Below are 24,559 nucleotides of genomic sequence, written 5' to 3'. Positions count from 1 at the left end.
TGAGGCTCCATAAATATTGTAAAATAGATCAATTGAGAGAGATTATGTTGCTTTACCAATGGTTTTTTCACTTGATAAAAGGATTTCCCATTGTGGGCTTCTGTCGTGCATGAAAAACATGATGATTTCCCTAAAATTTTAGTTTATGCATAACTTTTTTGGGGGTAAAAATGAACAAGCATTCTGCCCTTTCAATAGCAAAGACATCCTCGCCTGTTCTACGAGGCTGTCATAATTGGTTGGAGATGGGAGAATTGTCCTACGTATGAGAAGTAAAGAGTAATTCTGGACTTCCCTGGCGGTCCACTGGTTAAGACTCCGCGCTGCCAATGCAGGGGGCACAGGTTCGATCCCTGGTTGGGGAAGATCCCGCATGCTGTGTGGCTCGGCCAAAAAACAAGAGTAATTCTACTGGAGCTACCTGGCACCTCTGTGAGGCCACAGTTGCTAGGGGCTCAACTACCAGAGTAATGCTGGAAACCAAAGACTTCCTTCCTCTCATCCTCTCTCCCCAATAGTGCTGCTTAGGTTGGTCTTCAGAGCAAGCCCTGCCTTGCGCCATAGGTGAACGGTGGAGAACACAGAGCCCATTATGCAGGGGGTCTGTATTCACCTCACCTTGCCCACAGGGGACCTGAGGCGGCACACACAGAGTGGGGAGACATTTTGGAAATCTCAGGAACAAAACTGATTATGTCATGGCTCTGTCCTTTCTGAGAGCAACACCATAGGAAACACCTGTAGAGAGCAGGAAACTAGAGGAATTAAAAATATCTGCCTGATCCCTAAAAAATAAATAAAAGAGGAAAGTAAAATGGTCTCTTTTCTTCACAGGGAAAACAAACAAGGTAATATCTGGTTTGAGCCATTTCCGCTCTGCAAAGCACATCCCTCCTGTGGGCCACCCTCCCCAGGCAGACATAGGCCTGGACCACACGCTTTGACAGCCCAGGACATCCGGATGCCTGAGATGGTTGTCAATGAGGGTCCTGAGTAGGGTCCAAGTCCCCAAGCTTCAGATTTCCTTTGTAGGAGGGAGGGTTTGAGGAAGCTGAGCTCATTTCCTTGGGGAGAGGGGTAGCCTCCATCCAGTTTTGGACATAAAAGGCCCTTGTGCTTTTCCTCCACAGCCTTCCCAATCCCAGGCAGTCAGTTCGCTGGAGCCCTGGAGATCAGGGATGGCAGGCCCATTCGGAAAGGATGTGATTGCTGAGCCTGCAGGACCTGGCTGAGCACAGGAGCAGATTTAAAGGTGGTAGAATTAGGAAACCTCAGATCCTACTCTCTCCCCTGCTTTCTCACAAACAGTAGGTCACCAAGCCTAGTCATCTGTCTTCTAGCTCTGTTTCCAGCCTGGCATCTTCATCTTCGCTGTGGTCACTGCACTTAAGGGCCCCTATCATCTCTCTCTTGACTGTGGGGAGAGATTGTGGTCACCTAACTGGTCTCTTTGCCTCTGATCTTCTTCCTCTTGTCCATTCTCCCCTCTGCTGCCCATACAATCTGTCTAAAATCTGTCTGACCATCTTTGCTTGGCTTACCTACTATAGAGTACCTCTTATATAGAATGTAAGGCTCCTGTCCATCTTTCCTCCCTAGAAGATAATAATTTTTCTCAATAAGAACAGCCAACACTTACTGAACATTTACCATGTGCCAAATACTATGTTCAGTGCTTTAAAAAGATGCTGATTGGGGCTTCCCTGGTGGCGCAGTGTTTGAGAGTCCGCCTGCCGATGCAGGGGACACGGGTTCGTGCCCCGGTCCGGGAAGATCCCACATGCCGCGGAACGGCTGGGCCCGTGAGCCATGGCCGCTGAGCCTGCGCATCCGGAGCCTGTGCTCCGCAGCGGGAGAGGCTACAACAGTGAGAGGCCCGCGTACCGCAAAAAAAAAAAAAAGATGCTGACTGGATCTACCACCAACCAGCCAGGTATTATGATTGTCACAATGTAGATGGAGGGATCAGAGCTTAGAGAGGCTAAATGAGTTGCCCAAGCTGACAAAGCTGTGGTGGACCTGGGATTCCAACCCTGGCAGCCCAAGTCCACACCCCACGCTTCCTGCCGTGAACCTCTCTGCAGCCCTCTAAGCACACTATGCATTTCCTTGCCTCCATGTCTTTGCATGTGCTGTTGCTCTACCTCAAATGCCTTCATCCTTATTCCTGCCACCTGGGTAGCTCTTCTTCTTCATCCAAGACCCATCTTCTTGCTACGTCCTCCCAAAAGCCTTCATGGACCTCTCCCCTGGGTTGTATCATCACAGCCAGCCATGCAAACCTCTCTCGTAGCACTTCCCTTGCTACATCGAGCTGTCTGTCCCCCTCACCAGAGTATGAGCCCCTTGAAGGCACGTGCCACAGCCTTTATCTCGACTTTCCCCTATTCCTAGCAGAGTGGCTGGCATATAGTACATGTGCAATAAATATTTATTGGTTTAAAGACACCAGCCATTGTAAAAGATCGAGGCTCTGGCTTCTGGATCAAGTCTCTGGGCCTTGGGATCTCCATCTGTTAGATGAGAGCAGCAGTCTGCTCAGCTCCTCTCCTTTATTTCCCAACGGACCCCAGGTCCTGTATTTTAGAAACTCCCTCCACGGGACTCCAGCATGCATCCAGGGTTGAGAACCACGGCTTTGATCTAAAGAAGACTTAGTGGAGACAAAGCCTGCCAGGGAGAGCCTTGCTAAGTGAAATCACACACATATTTATGCATGTGAAATCTGTGTAAAATGAACACCAGAAAGCATCAAAGAAGATAAACTTCCAAAGCATGGGGAGAAAATACTGACCCAGAGTTGTCATTTGGGAAGACACAGGACATTGATAGTTAATACTAAAATGCAAAGTAGCTTTAAGGTAGCAGTACACAACTATCAGATTGGCAAAATGTTATAATAATAAAAAGCCAGAGCTACGAGGATTATGGGGAAAACTGTTCCCTTAAAAACCGCTGTTAACATTACACATTGGTTAATTCTGCCCTCTCAAGACAATAATCTGGGACTATGTAACAAGAGCTTGAAAATGCTTTGTTCTATTTTTAGAATATATGCTAAGGAAATAAAGGAAAACGCAGCTTATACAAAATCATCTATAGCATTGCTATTCACATGAGGTGAAAACTTTAAAACCATCTGAACATTACATTTCAGAGAACAGTTGAAGTAAATTATAGACCATAAAGGCAATAAAACACCATGTTCCCATTAAAAATGACACTCAACCTTTCTAACACATGGAGATATGTATGGAACAAAAAGGAAAGAAAAGGGCTGAGAAATTCACAGCGTTTTGTACACAGTGATGAGAGTTACACAAAAACAAACAAATACACTTCGACAAAAACTGGAAGTGAATTTGGAAAGATGGGGGGAAAAAAACGTAATGTCCACCAGCTTTGAAGTTGTTCACAGGTTTTGTCATTAGAAAACGTGTGCCTCCAGCTGGGGCAGCAACTGGTCGGTCCCTCTCTATGGAGGGGCAGGCCTGGCCGCGGTCTGACAACTGCTTGTATCTCTACCTAGGCCTCTTGGCTGAAAATACACTCTAGTATCTGGCCATGGTGAGGTTTCAACTTTAAAGGGGCCTGGTTCCCTTTAAACTCATATCCTCTCCAGACCAGATGATAAGCGGGATATCACTGGCTCCACGAGGAATGGAGACTGAGATTCAGGGGTGGGGAAATCTCCTCCCAGGTCCTGGTAACGGGGCACCACCCTCCTGTGGGAAAAGGCGCTGGTGACCGTCTGGGGGAGAGGAAGCATCTGAGGCCCACCCTCCAGATAAGGGTGGAGATGGGGGCAGAGGGCGGTCCCTCTCGGGACAAGTGGGGGAACGCCGGTCAGAGGCTCAGCCTCCTCTGGCTGGCCCAGTGATATCAGAACAGAGGGGAGCCAGGGAGCTGGTGCGTCAGGGCTGACCATGGGCCCTGACATGCCTGCCCCCTGCCTTGCCTCACCCCTTCCCCTCGTCTTGGCTGGGCAGACCTGGCCCCATAAATGGACTAGTGACTGGGTAGTAAACGCCCCAGCGTAACGAAACTACTCACAGGAGGCTGGGGAAGAGCAGGGAAGTTCGGGGCAGCGAGGCCAGCAGGAGCAAAGCTCCACAAGACAGAGAAGGCCGAAAGCTCAGTCGGAGTCCATCGCATTGCGCTCTGTGTTGGCAGGAGAGGTGACATGAGTTTATCTACCCAGAAGGGGGTAACGGAAGCTGTGCCTGGGGTCAGGGGAGATCAGGAGAGTAGGAGAGCCGCGCAGCAACACTGCCAGTGCAGAATGCAGGGTGCCCTGGGGCTCTCTTTCTAGGATGTGGCTGAGGGACAGGAGTAGCGGAAGTAGCCAGGCAAGGAGTGAAAGGCCACAGGTGGGGTGTTCAGAGCCCTCTGAGTTCCATTTCTGCCCCTGTGGCTTGGTGATCTCCAGTGCAACTTTTCCATTCTCACCCACAGCCAGAAGTGAGGCTCTGGGTCTGGGGGTGTTGTTATATATCGAGTTGTGTCCCTCAAATTCATATGTTGATGTCCTAACCCCCAGTACCTCAGAAGGAGACTGTATTTGCAGATAGGGTGTTTAAAGAGGTCAATAAGTTAAATGAGGCATTAGGGTGGGCCCTAATCCAATGTGACTGGTGTCCTTGTAAAATGAGGAGATTAGGACTCAGGGAGGGAAGACTCTGTGAAGACACAGGGAGAAGATGCCCATCTTAAACCAAGAGAAGTCCCAAGAAAACAATCCTACTGATACCTTAATCTTGGACTTCTAGCCTCTAGAACGGTGAGAAAATAACTTTCTGGGTTTAAGCCCCCCAGTCCATGGTACTTGTTCTGGCAGCCCTAGCAGACTAATACAGGCATTGCACCTGGCCTGTGGAGGCTGTCTCTGGGGCTGAGCCATGTCCTCCTTGCCCCGTCATGCTATGTATACTCTTTTTTTTTTTTTTTGCGGTACGCGGGCCTCTCACTGTTGTGGCCTCTCCCTTTGCGGAGCACAGGCTCCGGACGCGCAGGCTCAGCGGCCATGGCTCACAGGCCCAGCTGCTCCGCGGCATGTGGGATCTTCCCGGACCGGGGCACGAACCCGTGTCCCCCGCATCGGCAGGCGGACTCTCAACCACTGCGCCACCAGGGAAGCCCTATGTATATATACTCTTGCTCACAGCATGCTGTCAGGATAAAAGCGCCTTGAATCCTTTTCCCCTACTCTATAGAAACGGCCCAGGGACTTCCCTGGTGGACCAGTGGTTAAGACTCCACCCTTCCAATGCAGGGGGCATGGGTTCCATCCCTGGTCCAGGAATTAAGATGCCGCATGCCGCAAGGCGCGGCCAAAAAAAGAAAAACTGCCTAACTTCACACAAGCAGAGCCATTGGCTGGGCTGCAATTACTGGGCCCTCTCCCCTCTGTGCTCTGTTAGTTGGTGCTTTTGCTTCTAAAACTCAAAACAGTTCACTGGACAGAGGGGGAATCCCTATAGCTCCTGAACTTTGCCCTTGACTGTGGCTGGAACAGAGCTGTTGCATGGAGGCACAGGGCAGTAGTCTCCCTGGTGTGGACTGCAGGTCTTTCCTCAGGACCCAGGCCTCCTGGTGGGCACCTGGGGTGTCAGGCCAGGGACGGACCCACATGCTAGAGTCAGGAAGTCCTGCCCACCCCACTGGTTGCCTCTTTGTAGCTTCAAACACGGCCTCTGCCTCTGAGCAGTGATCTGGGCAGGGCCCAACCTGGTCTCTCATCTGTAACAGCTGCTCTGAGCTTCAAAGAAAAGCCACAAGAAGAGCAGGAAGCAGAGGCCCAAGGGGAGTGCACGCCCCACAGATCTCTCACCCCTACCCTGCCCCACACGCTCCAGAGTGCCTGCTTCTCTTTGAGGCACCAAGTTATTTCCAGATATTTCCCTCTGTTTTTGAAAACACAGAGGTGACAACACCTTGCATCTGTCCAGTCCTTTATACCTCTTCCAAGTCCTTGGCGATGAACACATTCACTCATAATCCCCCCAATAAGCCAGGCAGGGACAGAATTATCATCCTGGTGAGAGCCTCAAATCTTGGGCCATTGATTCAAGACTGCACAGCAATTTCCACAGCAACGGAATTTGGTCCACAGCCCTGAACTCCTGCACCACCATGCCCGGCCTCTTCCAGCTAGACTGTTAACACTCACCTGGTTCTCCTCCACCACACGCATACACAATGTACCTGCACATGTGCCCAGGAGGCACAGGTGAGCTGCTCTTCATTATAGACACAAGAAACCCAGGCCCACATCTGATGCCCTTTAAATGCTATGGCCACACCTGGGCATCCCCATCAGCGCACAGGCCCCTGGGAACCGTGCTGCCTCTTTTTTTAGTCCTCAGCTAGGGCTTAGGTAGAAAGTTCTCGGCCTGTGAGGAAGGGTCCCCGCTCAATCTCCTCTCTCCGCCTCCGCCCCCAGTCCTTTCCGAAGCCCACCTTGCCTGGTTGTTAGTCCAGGTGACTGAACAGCCCCCTAAAGGTCTCTCTCCAATCCATTCTCTGGGGACCATAGCCACAGTGAACTTTCTAAAGTGTAAATCTGATCACCTAACCCCCGTTCTCCATAGCTTGGGGAATAAAACAAGTGGCAACACAAAGAGGTGGCTTTGGAGAGCTTGAACATTCCCTGTAATCTCAGCAGCCACGCCAAATACATACCCAGTAGTTTAAGTTAAGAAGTGTGCCTGCCCTACAGGTTCAGCTTCAAGGCTAGCCCCGTAAGCACTCCCTGTGCAACAGGACTGTGTCTCCAGAGGCCTCTGTGTGGAAATCCTGGAGCTTCCGAGGTCAAGTTCTAGGGAGTCAAGCATGGCCTACCCACTAAATCCAACTGTACTTCCAATGCCCTCCTCTCTCCTGCCTCTCCCTCCAGCTGCAACATCCTTCTCTTCCCTCTTCAGCTCTCCAGCCCCTCCTCAACCTTCCTCCTTTGGGAAGTCTTTCCTGCCCCCAGGTCATACCCAATCTGTGTCCTGAGCACAGATTTATCAGCATACTTGACCAAACTCTTATAATCACCTGTTATCCTTCTGATTCCCTTACTAGACCGCAGGCTCTCCAAGGGCAGGATCCCAGTTGTATTCCCTTTTGTGTCCAGAATTCTCAGCAGAGAACCTTACACAGTGGGCACTCCTGAAATCCTTATGAAGTGAGGGAGTGAGTGGGTGACTGCTTCTCCTCCCTAACCCAGACCACTCTTGCCCACCACAGCAAGGGATTTCCTAGGAGCGGGTCGTTGCTTCCTAGAGGCCAGCCCAAGCAGGCTATTCTGCTTCCATCCTTGATGGTGGGTGAGGTTCTGGGTGACCCCAGGCTCACTCTGCCCTGCCCCCATCTCGCTGGTACATAATTTTCCCCTATCATCTGCAGCTGCTCCAGCAGGAAGTCCAGATGGTTGCTTCATTTCCCAGGGTGTCCACACCCTTTTCCTGCCCTCCCCTCCCCCTCCCTGTTGGCAGGATGGGGAACCCACAGGAGTACAGTGGGAAGATGGGGCTCTGTGCTGAACCAGCCTCCATAGGGCGCTCTCACCTCACGTTGTCTTCCCGGCACACCTCGCTAAGTCTGCAATTTGTGTACCAGGTACAGTGAGCCTCTGCAGAAGGAAGGCAGCCCAGGGCTAATTTGGCAACATTTACCAAGAACCATATCCTTTGGCCTAATAATTCCACTCCTGGGAATTGCTTCCAAAGAAACTATTCAAGAGAAGAAAAAAAGATACATGTACTGTTTATAGCTATGTTATTTAAAATAAGGAGAAAAGGGAAGCAAATGCCATGTCCCAAAATAGAAAAATGATTAAATGATGTTATATTTGTGTAATAGAATATCATGCAGAAATTTTAAGTGAAAATGTGACTCTGTAGAACAAGGATATTGTCTTGGAAATAGCATTACATGAAAAGATACAGTACAGAGTTGTATAGACACTTATTATAATTTTGTAAGAATTACATATATGGCTAAAAATAATAAAGACATAGTCATTATATTAAGTAGTATTGTCTTTTTCTCCCAGTTTTTTTTTTTTTTGATGATAAAGGGGGTAAAATGGAGGATCAGAAGGGAGCAAGAAAAAAAAATTAGCTGTGTTAGGATGATAATTCTAACAATTTTACCTTAAAATGTTTAACATTAGCTTAATAATAAAGTAATATTTTAAAACTAAAGGGAAACCCCTGAACACCAAGTCCTAGGATTTTCAAAAAAGGATTTTTTTGTTGGTTGTGGTCTTATCATTGTTTTTAAAATAATAACAAGAACATGCCTCATTCAGACCTTCCCAGTGTGTGGCTGTGCATCTATAAATTAATCTGATGTGGGACCCATGACCTGATTGCCACTAAAAGCACTTAAAAGACCTTTGCCTAATGGACAAATAATTCTGTCCCCTCTCCCTCCCTTCTCTGAACCTCGGCTACCACATCCCAGCCTCAGGTGACAGTCTAGAAGTACTGAGGCCCATTCCCTTGAGGCCTCCATTCCCGGAGCTGAGAGAGGGTTAGGGGAAAGGAGATGTGATCACACAGAGAGTCCTGGAGAGGTCATCTGGGCAGGATGAAAAACTTTAAGTCCTACATTTGTGGGATACAGAGATAAAGTCTGAGACTGAACCTTTTTTTTTTTTTTTTTTTTAAAGAAAAGGGTTAGGTTACGGGAAGCTTGTGCTCAGCGAAAACTCCCAGCCCTCTGCACATAAACTGGTCCTTCACTAACTTTAGTCGTCCTGGTGTTCCTCAGATGTGAGGGATGCCCACAGCACTGTCCTTGGCCTGCTCCTTGCTTTACAGTGGCCTCTCACTGCTCGGGCTGCAGAGACCACTTCTGTGCAAATGACTGCTGAACCCATCTCAGCCCAATGCCCTTCCACGCTCCAGTTCTGAATTTCCAATTCTGAATGTCCCGTCAAGGCCTCAACCGAAATGCAGCCTCTCCGCCACCCAAGCCAGCCCAATCCTTCTCCTTGCTCCCAGACTGAAAATGCAGTCACGCTGATCACTTTCTCTCGAACCCTAACACCCACGGCAGCCTCCCACCAAATGCCAAATAGTGCGAGTCCTTGCCTCAGTTTATTCCACAGTTTCATTGCCTTTCCAATCTCAAGGCCCTCCCTCATTGGTGCTTTAGCCTCTCAACTGGTAGTCCAGCCTCTGGAGTCTCCCACCTACTCATCCTGCACACTGGGGCCAGGTGAACGGGCCTCCAGCGCTCCTTTGATCCCGGAAGCCCCCTTTTCAAAGACCCTCAGTACCCACTGAAGAAAGCCCATGTTATCACACTGTCTTTCTTGTCTGTGCACAGTGTAGTTTTATCCTCTCTCTTCGGCAGTTTCGCTCACGCACACATGTGTGCACACATGCCCACTCGGTCACTGAGGGTACTCATAGCTCCCCACTCCCCCAATTTATCACTTAGCTGCCCACTACTGTTACTTCTTTGCCCTTCACTATAGCCACCTGCTTAGAAACAAACTCCTGGTTTTCAGTGCCCACTGTGAACTCACTCTCTCCCATGAAGCCTTCTCCAGTTGCACCAGCTGAGCACGATCTGTCTCTGAGCAAGACCCCCAGACCTGTGGTCTTGTTACTTACATGATACTTCATACCTGGCATCCTGTATTTATTTGGAGATGCATCGTATCACTTCCCTGCACCGCTACTAAACCTTCTGCTTATTGAGATCCTGTTTTTATATCTGACTCCCTCTGAGGATCCAGACAGCATCTTTCACACAGTGGGCCTGATAAATATATGTGGAATTGACTGAACAAATGAGTGTGTATTTCCAAGCCAGGTCTGGCCTACGCTGGTGTCTGACATTCCAAAGCTAAGCAGAGGGCTTGACGTTCATTCCTGTTTAATTTCGTTATGTTGGTTTTGGCCCCGGCATACCATCCTATATAAATCATTTTGAACTTGAATATGTCATCTATCATATTAACTATCCCAGCTGTGGGTCATCTGGTTTCTTTCTATTTTTCATCCAAGTCATTAACAAAAATGTTTAACAAGCCAGGGCCAATAACAGAGCCCGGTGGCCTGCCCTTGGAGACTTCCCTTGGGAAGGACCTGGGATGCAAAGTGCAATGAAGCTGGGCTTCCCTGGTGGCGCAGTGGTTGAGAATACGCCTGCCAATGCAGGGGACATGGGTTCGAGCCCTGGTCTGGGAAGATCCCACATGCTGCGCAGCAACTAAGCCCTCGTGCACCACAACTACTGAAGCCCATGAGCCTAGAGCCCATGCTCCGCAACAAGAGAAGCCACCGTAATGAGAAGCCTGTGCACCGCAACAAAGAGCCCCCGCTCCCTGCAACTAGAGAAAGCCCATGTGCAACAACAAAGACTCAACGCAGCCAAAAATAAAATAAATAAATTTATTTAAAAAAGAAAAGTGCAGTGAAGCTACGCTAGGAGTTAGGTAGCTCAACCACCTCTGAGTCCATCTTACCAAAACCCTTTACTTGCATTTACTTACTGCAAGTAATTATTTTGGCAGGATGAATTCAGAGCAGGTTGAGCTACCCTGACTATCTGAGAAACCAGAAAACCCTTGCTGGCATATGAAGGCACTTAATTCCTTCAGCACAGCAGGAAGCTCGGGATTGATGTCAAGCTGAGACTGATGTCAGCTGAGAAGGGCTCTGAATGGTTAGCTTCTCAGTCTCCAATCCCTGCAGCTGCCTTTGAAATCACAGAATCCCACCCTGTTCAGCTCCCCAGCAGGGGACTCCCATGCAGGTGTGAAAGGTGAGGACAGGTCAGGGAAGGGGTGACCAATGTAAGCAAGAAGGAGAAAGAGGAAGGGATGCCATACTTCAGTTGGACTGTCTTCTTCCCTTTTCCTACCTCCTCATTTCACCTGCTCTACCAGGGTGAACCACAGAATACACTTGCTGTCTCCCTTTCTTTGAAATGCATTTATTGAGCCAATAATACTCCCTTCTTCTTGCAGGCCCTGGATGCGCTGTGAGCCTGCAGCTGCTGTTCCATGCCTAAGGCTCCCCCAGGGCTGTTTCCTTGGTTCTAGTCTGGACTTATGTGGGTACTGTTCCAGCACTGCCTCCGAGGACCAACCGCATACAGAAGTCCAGAGAGCTCCACCAGCAGAGGTCAGCACGCAGCAGGCACTAACCACCCTTCCACCCAACACTCTCAGGCTGGAGGAGAACTTCAGCCCATCCTGGGTCCCAGTCAAAGCTGCACCGAAAGCAAAAGAGGCCATTCTCTTTTAAATGACTATAAACACTTTAGTTATTCAACAATCATATCACATCAAATATATGCCAGGCACTGTTCTAAACACTTTACACAAATACAGTTGGCCCTTTGTATCCACAGGTTCTGTATCCTTAGATTCAACCACTGTGAGTCAAAAATATTCAGAAAAAAATGTTCAGAAAGTTCCAAAAAGCAAAACTTGAATTTGCCATGGGTCAGCAACTATTTACACAGCATTTACATTGTATTGGGTATTATAAGTAATCTAGAGATGATTTAAAGTATATGGGAGGATGTGTGTAGGTTATATGTAAACACCATACCATTTTATATAAGGACTTGAGCATCCACAGAATCTGAGGGGGGTGGGGTCCTGGAACCAATCCCCTGTAGATACTGAGGTACATTGGCATTAATTCATTTAAGCCTCACAATTCAATCATGTAGGTACTATGATTATTTCCATTTTTACAGATGGGAAAACCAAGGCACAGAGAGGCCACAAGCTAGTAGCTGGCAAAGTCAGGATTCAAATCCAGCTGTCTGGCTCCTGGATCTGTGCTCTTAACCCCTACATTGTGCTGCCTTGAAGCAATATGAAGCAATATGAAGCATTCCTGTGTTCATTCAAAAGGGTGTGTTGAAACATACAGTTGACTCTTGAACAACGAGAAGGTTAGAAACCCCCTCCTTCCCCCAAAGTCAATAATCTGTGAAAATCCATGTATAACTTTATAGTCAACCCTCTGTATCCAAAGTTCTAAACTCACGGGTTCAACTAACCGTGGATCATGTAGGACTATAGTACGATGCACTTAGTGAAAGAAATCCAAGTATAAGTGGACCCATGCAGTTCAAACCATGTTGTTCAAGGTTCAACTGTACTATGTTCATTGTAGCATACTAGAGCCAACGATGGGAATTTTTAGAGCTTTAAATTAAGAGATATGGGAAAGTGCTTTGACAAAAAAGCACGGCAGAATTGTAAAGTATTTTCCTTATCACCACTGCACAAATCAAAGCCTCTTTTGTGTGTCCTTTTTGGTCCATAATGGAAGCCTTAGTTTTGCTCATATTCTCCAACACCACCTTCTTTGTACTCCCTCTGCCACCTTCTATTAGGCAAAGAGAACACCAGAGTTTTCTTACAGAAGACACTCAGGGTTGTTACAATTTTGCACGATCTCCATGTAATAGATATTAATAATCATACCACCATGACTTTATGGGATATTTTACCTTTCTAGGGTACTTTCATAAAGTACCTTAAAGTACTTTATACAAGTATCTTGGGCTTCCCTGGTGGTGCAGTGGTTAAGAACCCACCTGACAATGCAGGGGACACAGTTTGAGCCCTGGTCCGGGAACATTCCACATGCCATGGAGCAACTAAGACCGTGTGCCACAACTATTGAGCGTGCACTCTAGAGCCCACGAGCCACAACTACTGAGGCTGTGTGCCACAACTACTGAAGCCCACGCACCCAGAGCCCGTGCTCCACAACAAGAGAAGCCACGGCAATGAGAAGCCTGAGCACCGCAATGAAGAGTAGCCCCCGCTCGCAGCAACTAGAGAAAGCCCGCACACAGCAACAAAGACCCAATGCAACCAAAAATAATAAATAAAATAAATAAAAAATTTAAAACGTATCTTATTTATGATGCATGATCTTACTTCCTTTTCAAAATAGCCCTATAAGGTAGGGAAAGCAGGTACCAGTTTTACAGATGGAGGGACCAACAAGAACCCTAAGGCTAGTCACTGACTCTGGACCTGAAACTCAGGTCTCATGGTTTATCTCTCTACACAGCAACACCCTTGGCCTATCCCAGATGTAATCAACCAACAAAGGAAACCTAAAAAGAACAGAGGGCAGAGGGCAACCTGGTGTTTCCATTTCCTTCAAATTCCATTGCCTAATGTCCATGTTATTCACAGGCTGACTTTCACTAACCCCTTGCTTAGGCACCAAGGGCAGGGCTTATTTACAGGCTTATAGGGGAAAAGAAGGCAATTCCGAGTGTTATATAACTCCATGTAGAAAAAGGCATAGATTCCCTGTTCACTATGGGGGAGCACTTCCAAATCAAAAAGGATGCCTGTAAGCCGTCTCTCTTGATGGCATGGCCTATGGTATTGGCTGTTCTGGGGCTAAGATATTTGAGAAACATTTTAAACAGCTGCACCTAATGGCTTATGTCTATTTCATTGATTTTTTCTTTTTTTTTGCGGTACGCGGGCCTCTCACTGCTGTGGCCTCTCCCGCTGCAGAGCACAGGCTCCGGACGCGCAGGATCAGCGGCCATGGCTCACGGGCCCAGCCGCTCCGCGGCATGTGGGATCTTCCCGGACCAGGGCACGAACCCGTGTCCCCTGCATCGGCAGGCAGACTCTCAACCACTACACCACCAGGGAAGCCCTTCATTGATATTTTAACCTATAGAAATGGGGCATATATTCTATTCACCCTCTGACTTCCCTTTCAAACCTACCTACCCCTCCTTATCACATCTCAAAGCATGAAAAATAACTGAAATCACCAAAAACATTTTTTTGTGCCTGCAAAGCAGCTTTTGTTTTAATCAGGAAGAACATCTCCTACCATGAGAATTGTGTTAAGTCTCAAGTGAGTGAGCCCAGAGCGGCACAGATAAATGCTTTCTTCCTCAGCCTTCACACCTTTGTCAGTCTGAAAGACACAAGTCTTACTTCCAGACCAACTCAAAGATCATCTGCTCTGTGAAGTCTTCTAAGATTCCACCAGGACCCAAAGGATGGTCACGAAACGTATCTAGCTCTCATCATGTGGGGCATGTGGGAGGATTGCACTTCCTCATCCCTCTGGTTGAGTTGATGTGGCTCATTCCAACCCTTCCAGGCCACAGCCACAGCCGGGGCAAGTCCTTTGGAACCCTCCCTCCCTCTGCTATGATAACTGACAATGTTCCATATGGTGGCTGCTCTGTCAACCTGGGTCCCACAGGGAGGACGACAGTGACATGGAGCAGAGCCCCCAGCCAACCCTCCGCAGAGTCAGAAACAAGCCTTCATTGTTTTCAACAAGTAAGACTATGGAATTGTTTTACAGTGACGCTAGCCTGCCTAGACCGCTACGATCACCTGTCCTCACTTGTCCAATTGGACTGCTTACACACTGGCTTTACAGAGCCCATCACATTGCTCTGCAATCATTGTTTCCATTTCTGCCCTGCTCTCTTCCTCCAGACTGTATGGATCTTGAGAACAGGTACTGTGTCTTATAAATTCTCATTTGGTAGCTGCTCAGTACATGTTCTTAAATGAATGAATGGAAGAATGCATGAATAAGGTACTTGATCACAGAATATCAAATGAGATCACATAAAATGTAATTCTATAATCTTTTTTTTTTTGCGGTACGCGGGCCTCTCACTGTTGTGGCCTCTCCTGTTGCGGAGCACAGGCTCCGGATGCGCAGGCTCAGCAGCCATGGTTCACGGGCCCAGCCGCTCTGCAGCACGTGGGATCTTCCCAGACCGGGGCACGAACCCGCGTCGCCTGCATCGGCACGCGGACTCTCAACCACTGCGCCACCAGGGAAGCCCTAATTCTATAATCTTGTTAGGCACAATCTTCTCTGAGGGTGGAGATGATCCCAGATAATCTTTTTTTTTTTTTTTTTTAAATTTTTGGTCACACCCCAAGGCATGTGGGATTTTAGTTCCCTGGCCAGGGACTGAACCCGCACACCCTGCATTGGAAAGCAGAGTTTTAACCACTGGACCAGCAGGGAAGTCCTGATCCCAGATAATCTTAAGTAGCTCTTCATCCTGAAATCATCCTGGCTTATCAGTGTGGGTCCTAAATCCAATGACACATGTCCCTATGAGAGACTCACAGAGCAGGTAAAGTGAACAAGAGGCAAAGACTAGAGTGGCCACAAACCAAGAAAGCCACAACCACCAGGAGCTATAGGAGGTGTGGAATGGATTCTCCCCTAGGGTCTCCTGTGACACCTTGATTTCAGATATCTGGCCTCCAGAACTGTGAGAGAATAGATTTCTGTGACCTCATTTGTGGTCATGTGTTATGACAGTCCTAGCAAACTCATGCATCTGCCAACTCCACTGGTTTTAGATCCCATCTGGGCAGCACTTTGGCATTCAGTCTATAGTAGCCTGGAGCACTGGGACCCCTCTGAGTCTCCCATGCATTTCCACAAGGGCTTGGAATCATCCTTGTTCCTCTCCTCCCAAGTACTTCAATTCAGGCTTTTGTGAGGGGATTCAGGCATGACTAGGCAGCAGGGGCCAAGGACTCCTCCAGAGAGACCCCTTGAGGGCATCACAGAAAGGAAGGCTAGTAGGACAGGGTGTAGTACTGCCCCTGGTGGGGTGGGGCCCTCCCAGACTTAGCTCCGGATCTCTTGGCACTTGTTGGTTAGAACAATGATAAAGGGGCTTCCCTGGTGGCGCAGTGGTTAAGAATCCGCCTGCCCATGCAGGGGACACGGGTTCAAGCCCTCGTCCAGGATGATCCCACATGCCGCGGAGCAGCTAAGCCCATGTGCCACAACTACGGAGCCCGCATGCCACAACTACTGAAGCCTGCGCTCCTAGAGCCCGTGCTCCACAACAAGAGAAGCCACCGCAATGAGAAGCCTGCGCACCGCAGTGAAGAGCAGTCCCCTCTCGTTACAACCAGAGATAGCCCGTGCGCAGCAGCGAAGACCCAACGCAGCCAAAAATCAAATAAGTTAAAAAAAAAAACCCTTAAAAAAAAGAGAAAACAGATGGAATAGGACTTTATGAGGATTAAAAAGATAAACTTATGCAAAACTTCTGTATATAAGTAGGCATTCAACAAGTGGTAGTGATTACCATGCAGCAAGCTTTAGGTTTCTCCCACACCGACATCAGTGTGGATGCTCAGAAATGGATTTCCTATTATCCATCAAAACATATCTCGAAAGCAAGACAAGCCAGAAGCCTGAAGCCTGGACATGTATTTCAGAGATGGAGGCAGGGGTGTGTGCGTGGTGTGCATGGCCCCATCAAGGTAGGAGAACTGTCCATCTGGCTCATGTGCTTGGAATGAACTATGGAGGGTAAGGGTCTAGCAGGGAGGCCCCAAGGAAGCTGGAAGCCCTCTATGGCATGTTGAGAGATGTAACTTCTCTGTGACCTCTGGTGTGGGTGCTTGGGTTGTGTAATAGCAAGCCACAAGGCTCAGCTTCTCGTTTATGTTGCACTGTTCCGCTGGGCCCAGCCCAGGCTGATGCACGCGGCTGGCTGCTGTTCCTGGGCCCACCTCAGCTTGTCCCGGTTCTGCCTTTGGACAAAAAGGAGAAATGCTGGCTTCTTGGAGCATGCACAGGATGTGTGATCACAGTGGGAGGAATGAGTGGGGCTGCAGGTGGAGGTGTGAATTGAAAGAGGAGATTTTTTGTGTGAATGTGGTTTATTCCCAGAGGCCTCTTTCTGCCAGAGAAAGCAAGAGGGCCTTGGGGGGTGACCAAAGGCATTCCCTTGGGGCCTGGAGCCTATTTCAAATTAGATATCCTCAGCAAAAGCTTTTAAGTGCAGGTCCCAGGCCGAGTGTGCTAATCACTGGGTTGAGATCCCCTGTTAGCTGTGCACCACCAGGGCTGCCAGGGGGCCTGGGAAGAGCCACACTTGTAGGGGGAATCCCCAGCACAGGAAGCAAGTTCTCTGTAGCTTCCATTAGAGAAGCTGACTTTGAACTCCCACACACCTGAGAGCTTATCAGGATACAATCTCGTATTTTTTTCTGTTGTGTCATATGTGTATATCTTGTTTCCCCAAACAGAAGAGAGCTCCTTTTATGGCAGGAACTGTAACTTATATTTCTCTCATCCCTCATCTAGTCCCCCAACTTCAAATACCTTTATCTTGCTTTATCCTCCAGAAACGAACCGCTGGTAACTCATACCATGTTGTTGCTAGCATCAGTGCTTTGCTCGTCATTCCCTCTGACTGGAAGGCTCTTCCCAAATGTCTGCACTTGATCAACTCCTACGCATCCCTCCAGACTCCACTTAGAAACATCTCTCACAGGAAGCCCCCTGAACCCCAGGCAGGGTATGACACCTCTCCTCTGTCCACATGAACTCAAACTCCTGTTCTCCACACGCCTGTAGGTGGTTGCCCCCCTTCTTAGACCTGAGCTCTTCAGAGACCAGCAGGGTGAAACATTCATCTTCGTATCTCCGCTGCCTGCCAAGTATCTCCACTGCCTGCCAAGCAGTACGGCCTCAACGCATGTCTGTTGGACCTAATTAAAAGAGCTAGTGTGTGGTGTCCTATGACTTGCTATCAATCGATTATGGAATATCCAGCTTAAGAGAGATATGTGATTGCTACCCCAAGGCCAAGAAGGTGGCCCCAATATGGTTACAAGCAGGTTCAAAATGAAGGGCATCTTGGGTGGAGAGAATGTCCAGTTCCAAGGTCTGGAACTTCTCAGTGCTTCCAGCCTGGGGTCCACAACGTTCTCCATTAAGGATGGGCTCTGATGGCATCTCAGGAGGGTCTCTTACAGGTGTAAAGGCCCTGAATGGCCATCTCACCTCTCCTATGGAGGCGCCAGAGCTTGAAATTGCAGAGGCTGGAGCCCCTTCCCTCAAGATGAGATTTGACCCATGCAAGTGAGACTTTACAGGTGAGCCTCAGCGGCTCAGCAGTCATTTCCCACAATGCCCAGGAGATAGATATTCAGGAAACCCAAAAGGAAAAAGATGGGGAGCTCACTCCCCAAAAGACCACAGTATGAGGGCAGTGTCCCCCCTGGCGTGACTCAGGTAGATCTACTGGGGAGATGAGCCCCTGTAGGGCCCTAGAGCAATAATACTGATGCTGGTGACCAAGCCTTAGTACTGTATTAGCAGTTTCATTGTATCTTCTTCTGCAGAGAGAGATTAAAAACTTCTACATAACTCTCTGAAGGCCAAACATGAGGTGGATATTGATTTTGTGATGAAACTGACAATTCTACCTCTTAAAGTTTAGGCTGAACTACTCCTCCCCAGGTGAGAGAAAAATTGCAAGCTGTTGGCTTTCCAAAGGTCCATTGGTGCCTAAATCCCCAGGCAGCCTCAGTCTCTGCTTCTTGTTTTCTCCTTTACAGTATGGCAATTAGAGATTGTTTCGTTCCACCCAGAGCTCTGAGATGTTCAAATTCTAATGAGTTGAGTAGAGGTGGTCAAGCTGACTCTGCAAACCCAAAACTATTACTTTAGGAAGGCAGATCTGCCTTCAGATTTCTCTGGAACCGAAACGTTCTCTTGAGGCCCTGATAAGATTACCGGGCTGCTGAGCCGCCAGTGTTCAGATTTCCCACGGAACCGCGCTCGCCAGACTCTGGCTTGCCTGGCTGCGAGGAGCCACGCTGCGGATTGGGCTCTGAAACCTGACTCCGCTCCAGGAATGCATGCTCACCCCCTCCTGCGATAGCGCCTGGGCCCTTCCAGTCTGCCTACCCGAACTTCCCCCTGTCATTGCGGTCCAGTGAATGCAAGTGTCTGTTAAGTGGAAGCCGGTGGTACTTAGAGGGTCCCACAGAGTGGGAGCCAGACAGGAATGTGCGGGGTACTTGGCCAGGCCTGCAAGTCCACCAGCCAAGCTCCAGCTCCCAGAGGCCAAGCAATCCCTAATTATGACCCGTGGGCTCCAGCCAGCAGCCAACATATGGCTCAGTGACAGGCTGGGTCCAGAACCAGCAAAGGCTGTTGGTGAAATTGTGGTAGAAGATATTTAATGAAGTATGGGAATTCCCTGGCAGTCCAGTGGTTAGGACTCCGAGCTTCCTGGTGCAGTCAAAAAGAAAAAAAAAAAAAAATTAAAGAAGTAAAAAGATATCATTGAAAAAGTAGGTTACCAAGTGAACACATTATATGTACCAGCATGTACACATACACACAAACCCATCATCAGTAATACTGATAGTCTGTGAGGATGAAAAGACATGATAGCCCAATATTTAATTAACATTTACTGCACAAGATCTAGTACAAAATAAATGCTCAGTAAACACTGAACAAATGGATGAATGACAAATAATATCTGGAAAGAACTTGGAGTTACCTTAAGGAAAAGGGCTCCTTAACTGTCTTCATCTAAATTAGAAATTCATTACTTGTTCAGTGGAAAATTAAACTTTTTTTTTTTACATCTTTATTGGAGTATAATTGTTTTACAATGGTGTGTTAGTTTCTGCTTTATAACAAAGTGAATCAGTTATACATACACATATGTTCCCATATCTCTTCCCTCTTGCATCTCCCTGCCTCCCACCCTCCCTAGCCCACCCCTCTAGGTGGTCACAAAGCACCGACCTGATCTCCCTGTGCTATGCGGCTGCTTCCCACTAGCTATCTATTTTACGTTTGGTAGTGTATATATGTCTGTGCCACTCTCTCACTTTGTCACAGCTTACCCTTCCCCCTCCCCGAATCCTCAAGTCCATTCTCTAGTAGGTCTGTGTCTTAATTAAACTTTTTCAAGCACTCTCAGGTTATTTGGTACTGCCTACAATTTGTATTTAAGCAACTAAGAATATTAGTTTAATTTTGATGTCCGAAGTCTCCAGCTCTTTCTTTATTATATATTTCTCTCTTCTGGGTTCCTATCCAGAGTAACTTCACCTATTATCTCTTCTAGAGAAGAATCATATTTTCATTATAAGAGGTCTGTACTTCTCATGGAGTGCTGGACATTCCTGCTTAGAACAATCAAAACTAACCTATCTAAACCTTGTTTTCTTTTTTTAAAAAAATATCTGATCTTTCTCCCATCTTCAACCATTTATTTACTCATTCAACAAGCATTTGCGTGCCATCAAGCCCTAGATACATAAGATATGGCCCCAGTCCTCAAGGAATTTTCCAGGAAGAGAGCCAGGTAAGCAGACAGTTACAGTTCTGCCTGGTACTCTAATTCAGTTTGAAAAAAGTGTCGAGAGTTCTGTAGAGTCTGAGGGCATCTGTGAAGGTTCCCGAGGTAGAGCTATTGGAGCTGCAGGCTGAGAGGGGAAGAGTTCCCTGTTTCTGTCAATTCATTTATCAAGCAAGTTCTTCTCGAGAAATTATATGATTATCTAGGCACTGTGCAAATCTCTGGAGACCTAAAGACCAATAAGACAGTCCCTGCCTACAAAAGGCTTATAGAGGCATAAAAACAATACTGCCATTCTCCTTGGCATCTTAGAGAACTCTACTCATCTGGGCACCCTGGCAGGCTCAAACACAGAAGTCATTTCTGGTTTCTCTTATAACACGTGGCCTTTACTCTTCCATCTTTTCCGTTCTTGCTCTCTCTCAAAGTCAGAATATGCCTGGACTCTCAGAGAAGCTCCTGAGTCTGGTTTCCTGGCTCACTGTACGCATTGGTGTTTCTGCCATATCATCCCTGCTACATGGTGGCCGCCATCTTACTCAACACCACTCAGTTTCCTACTGTCCATGGAGCAGAATCCAGGGCCATTCACTATCTGGCCTTGAGGGCTGCAGCTGGCCTCTGCCTAAATTAGAAAAAGGCCCCCTTTGGGGCACAGCTAGGCAAGGAGACTTTTTACAAAGAAAAAGTAACCCTTTCTTCCAGATGGCTTGAATTCCAGCTCCCACTCACCCACTTGGCCAGCATCCACTATACTCAGAGGCCCTGTGGTTTTTATCTTATTACTTTCATTTTTTTCTCTCTCTGCTTCCCCACTTTCCTCTCCAGCCAACTGGCCTGCTTTCCTACACAAAGCTGGCATGTTCTCCGGGCACCTATTCCTTATGCCTTCTCATCCTCACCACCTACCTTTCTTTTATGACTTCTTCTGAGACTTAATAGAAACACTGAAATACTATGGAACTTTTGGTCTGCAACTGCCATACCTTTGGCACTTAAGCATTTGAAAATTATATGCATGACAAGATATAATGGTAAGTCTCATTTTCCCTATTGGATTGTGAACTTTTAAAAGGCATCTTTATCTTGTTTATTGCAGAGGGCTTAAAGAGGGCTGAAATAATGATTGATGTTGATAGCAGTAAAGTAACTTAAAAAAAGAAAAGATTGGGCTTCCCTGGTGGCGCAGTGGTTGAGAGTCCGCCTGCCGATGCAGGGGACACGGGTTTGTGCCCCAGTCCGGGAAGATCCCACATGCCGCGGAGCGGCTGGGCCCGTGAGCCATGGCCGCTGAGCCTGGGCGTCCGGAGCCTGTGCTCCGCAACGGGAGAGGCCACAACAGTGAGAGGCCTGCGTACCGCAAAAAAAAAAAAAGAAAAGAAAAAAAAAGAAAAGATTTCCCAAAGACTTCCAGTAGGCAAGTGGGCTCTAGAGAATGAATGCTGAGTAACTCTTGTTGGCCTGGTTTAAATTCCTAGTACTGGGAAGTAATATAACTCAATTTCTCACCAAATATAGTGGTCCTTGCATGTCTCAAAAGTGGGTTTCACCTCTCAAAAGAGGGTTTTACTATGAGATTTTTCAGGAATTCCCAAATCTCACTCCTGCATATCATGTCCCACCATGAAAAGTTTACGTCCTGGCTGAGAAACGTCACTTCTCCAGCCCCTTGGTTTCCTTTTTACTTCATTTACCAGCGCTAGCAGTTGCAGTTCTTTTTCCAGGCATTTTGACAAAAGAACTTCAAAAGCAGTCACTGCCAACCAGCAAACCCATGCCCTGTACAGACTCGGCGCGAACTGACAGGCTTCCTGGCTGGCCAAGCAATGCCCCCATCTTGGTAGAATCCCCCATCAATGACTACATGTCTTGGTTTGTACACTGGAGGACCTTCTCTTTTCACCACCCCCCAAACACAGGAAGTTGCTTAAGCGGCAGTTTCAGGGCCTCTGCCACACACTGTTCCTTCCTCAACTGAGGGAGAAAAAAGTACCTTAGGAAGGAGTCCCTTGTGTCTTCCGAGAACAAAGTTCAAACTTGCATTTGGCCCTCAAGCAGCAAGCAACCTGCTTTTAAGCCTAAATCTTTGCTCTCATCTTCCATCCATTTCTGCAAGAGATTAGACAGGTCCTAAATCGCACTGTACCTCTACCTGGGGGCCTGAGGCACCCTGTACTTTCAGAGGAGGAAACCCACTCCTAAAGCAACTTCTTCAGGAACCTTCACTCAGCCCGTGGGCATCCCCGGGGCCATCTCCCTCCTCTGCCCTGAAGCTGTAGCCAGCCAGAGAGGATCTTATCGCTCTGGGCTATCTTTGAGTAGACTTGTGAACACCCACTGCTGGGCTTCCCTCCCACCCTTTCCCAGCCCTAATCTGCGTGGAGTTTCGCCAGTTTACAGTTGTTTCCAGAAGGTCTATCTCAGCCTCTGGTGGATCCCACAGTCCCCTGCACTTTATAAGGCCTCCCTGAGGGTGATCCCTGAAGACAACTGGTAGAGCTGGATGCCTAAATGCAACTGCCCAGGACAGACCTATTGCCCTCACAGAGAAGTCACAGTGTTTTGTAGGCCAAGCAGTGAGGTTCGCTTGGAAGAGCCAACCTGGGCTCTGGTGTAGAGACAGGAGCGGGGAAGAGCTAGCAGAACTGAATCTTGAGAGTGCTGACCACAGCCTTGGAAGCAGCAGTTCAGCTTTTGAAAAGGGTGGGAATCACCTTGAAAGCTAGGTAACATTCACACCTTCTCTTTTCTTCTTCTCAAAAGCAAGCCCAAGTCTGGCTAAGACTGGCTTAGGGCTAAATGTCAGGACTCAGTTTCAAGGGGAAAATCTGGGGAAGCCTCAGGATGTGGAGAAGGCAGGGAGGAGGGGAATACACCCGGCCGCTCCTCCACTGGAGGGTGGTTCCTGGATCCCACTGGAGCGGTCCCAGGAAAATCCCAGGCCGGGCAGTGGTGGGCTTCACCCTGCAGCCCCCCCACAGATATGTGGCCAGCACACTCCCATGCACGCAAGGACATACAGGGGAGTCTGAAGTCTAATCAGAAGGAGCGCCATTTGCCCACGAGGGGAGCTTTTCAGAAAGTTCTGAAAGATGTGACCGACAGAAGCGGGACTTGAGAAGCAAGAGGGCGACCGGACTCTAAAAAGTCCAATGTTCATAGAAAAGGGAAGCCAACGGACTGGTCAAAAAAAGTGCCTCACGTTAACAGTTCTGTTTCTCTTTCAATACCCACATCTTCAGATCCAGCGGCTTCTGCTTTCTTGAGAGTTTCTGGTCGCACGTTTGCCCATTTACAAAGTTTACAGCACTTTTTTTATCTGAAGCATTTAGGTCCCTAAGCAAAATACCTGTATCTCTAGAAAGGCCCCTCCCCTCTCCCTAAGGTCTTCCCCCGCCGACCCCCTGCCTGCTCAGAGGAGTCCCCTAGGTAGGATCAGGGGCGAGCCTCCGGAGTTGGCCAGGAGGCGTGGGAGCGGCGGGCATTCGCCGTGCTCCCGGGGCGGCAGCAATGAGCCCGGTGCTCCCGGCTCCCCGCTCGGATCCCGGCCCCGCTCGCCGCCCTGCCCGCGCGCCACCGCCTCCTTTACCTCCATGTCCTCCAGGTGCCGACTCGGCGGCGGCCGCGCGCGCTCGCTCTGGCCGGGGCTCGCGATCCCCGCTCTCCGTTCGGCTCCCGCCTGGGCCGGGTTCGGCTGCGGCGGGCACAGCGCAAGTGGGCGGCTGCGCGCCCGGCTCGCTGGCTGCGGGACTGCTCGGGCCGCCCGCGCCCTGCGCTAGAGAACGAGGAAGGAGGAGGGGGAGGGGGAGGGAGGAGCAAGGAGGCCGGCGATCAGGGTTTAAATTTAGACACAAATCTAAACAGATACTGTCCCCTCCCGGGGCAGGACGCAAGCGAGGGAGCCACGACTCCATTAATCTGCCCAAACATGGGGATGGGACAGCCGCCTGGCCCCTCTTTCTCTCTTAGTTTCTCCAAGACCCTGGTCTTTGCCCCGGTGTCAGTCCTTCTTCACCTCTTCCTCCTTTAACATGCCACTTTTCATTTTTCTTGCCCTAGAGGTTAGAGTCGTTCTTTCATTCTTTTTATCTCCCGTCTTTTCTATTTACTTCTTTTATGTACATTCCTACCCCCTGTCTTTCCTCATTTAAAGAAAACTTGCACTCACAGCATACCTAGTTTTCCTGGCGTTCCTGGGCGGAGAGTGAGAACCCTCCCTGATTGACACGTTGTTCTCCCACTGCCCCCCCCGCCCCCCCTCCCCAAGAGGGGCTGTTCAGACAGTGCATTCAATGCTCAGTGTTGGACGGCGTCGACCGCCTTCCCCTCTGTCATCTCTTTTCCTCTCCACCTCGCAGTCTCAGATTCTCAGGAAACCACTCTCAATCTATCCATCTCTCATCTATGTATCAGGAAGAGGAGGAGG

At 48.7% G+C, this 24,559-nt stretch overlaps 1 protein-coding gene across 1 annotated transcript in view; it reads right to left on the bottom strand.

Annotated features, from left to right (window-relative positions):
- The window catches only part of RCSD1 (RCSD domain containing 1), a 65,864-nt gene extending 42,030 nt beyond the window's left edge, over positions 1-23,834 (bottom strand). Inside the window, exon 1 of the mRNA XM_060015289.2 lies at positions 23,723-23,834. Coding sequence (XP_059871272.2) covers positions 23,723-23,728 — 6 coding nt within the window. The 5' untranslated portion in view covers positions 23,729-23,834. The remainder of the gene's footprint in view (positions 1-23,722) is intronic.
- Between the last annotated feature and the right edge of the window lie 725 nt (positions 23,835-24,559).

Source organism: Delphinus delphis, chromosome 1, assembly GCF_949987515.2.
Source record: "Delphinus delphis chromosome 1, mDelDel1.2, whole genome shotgun sequence".
Lineage (NCBI taxonomy): Eukaryota > Metazoa > Chordata > Mammalia > Artiodactyla > Delphinidae > Delphinus > Delphinus delphis.
The sequence above is the reverse complement of the archived record's forward strand: the minus strand, read 5'-3'. Positions and strand labels throughout refer to the sequence as shown.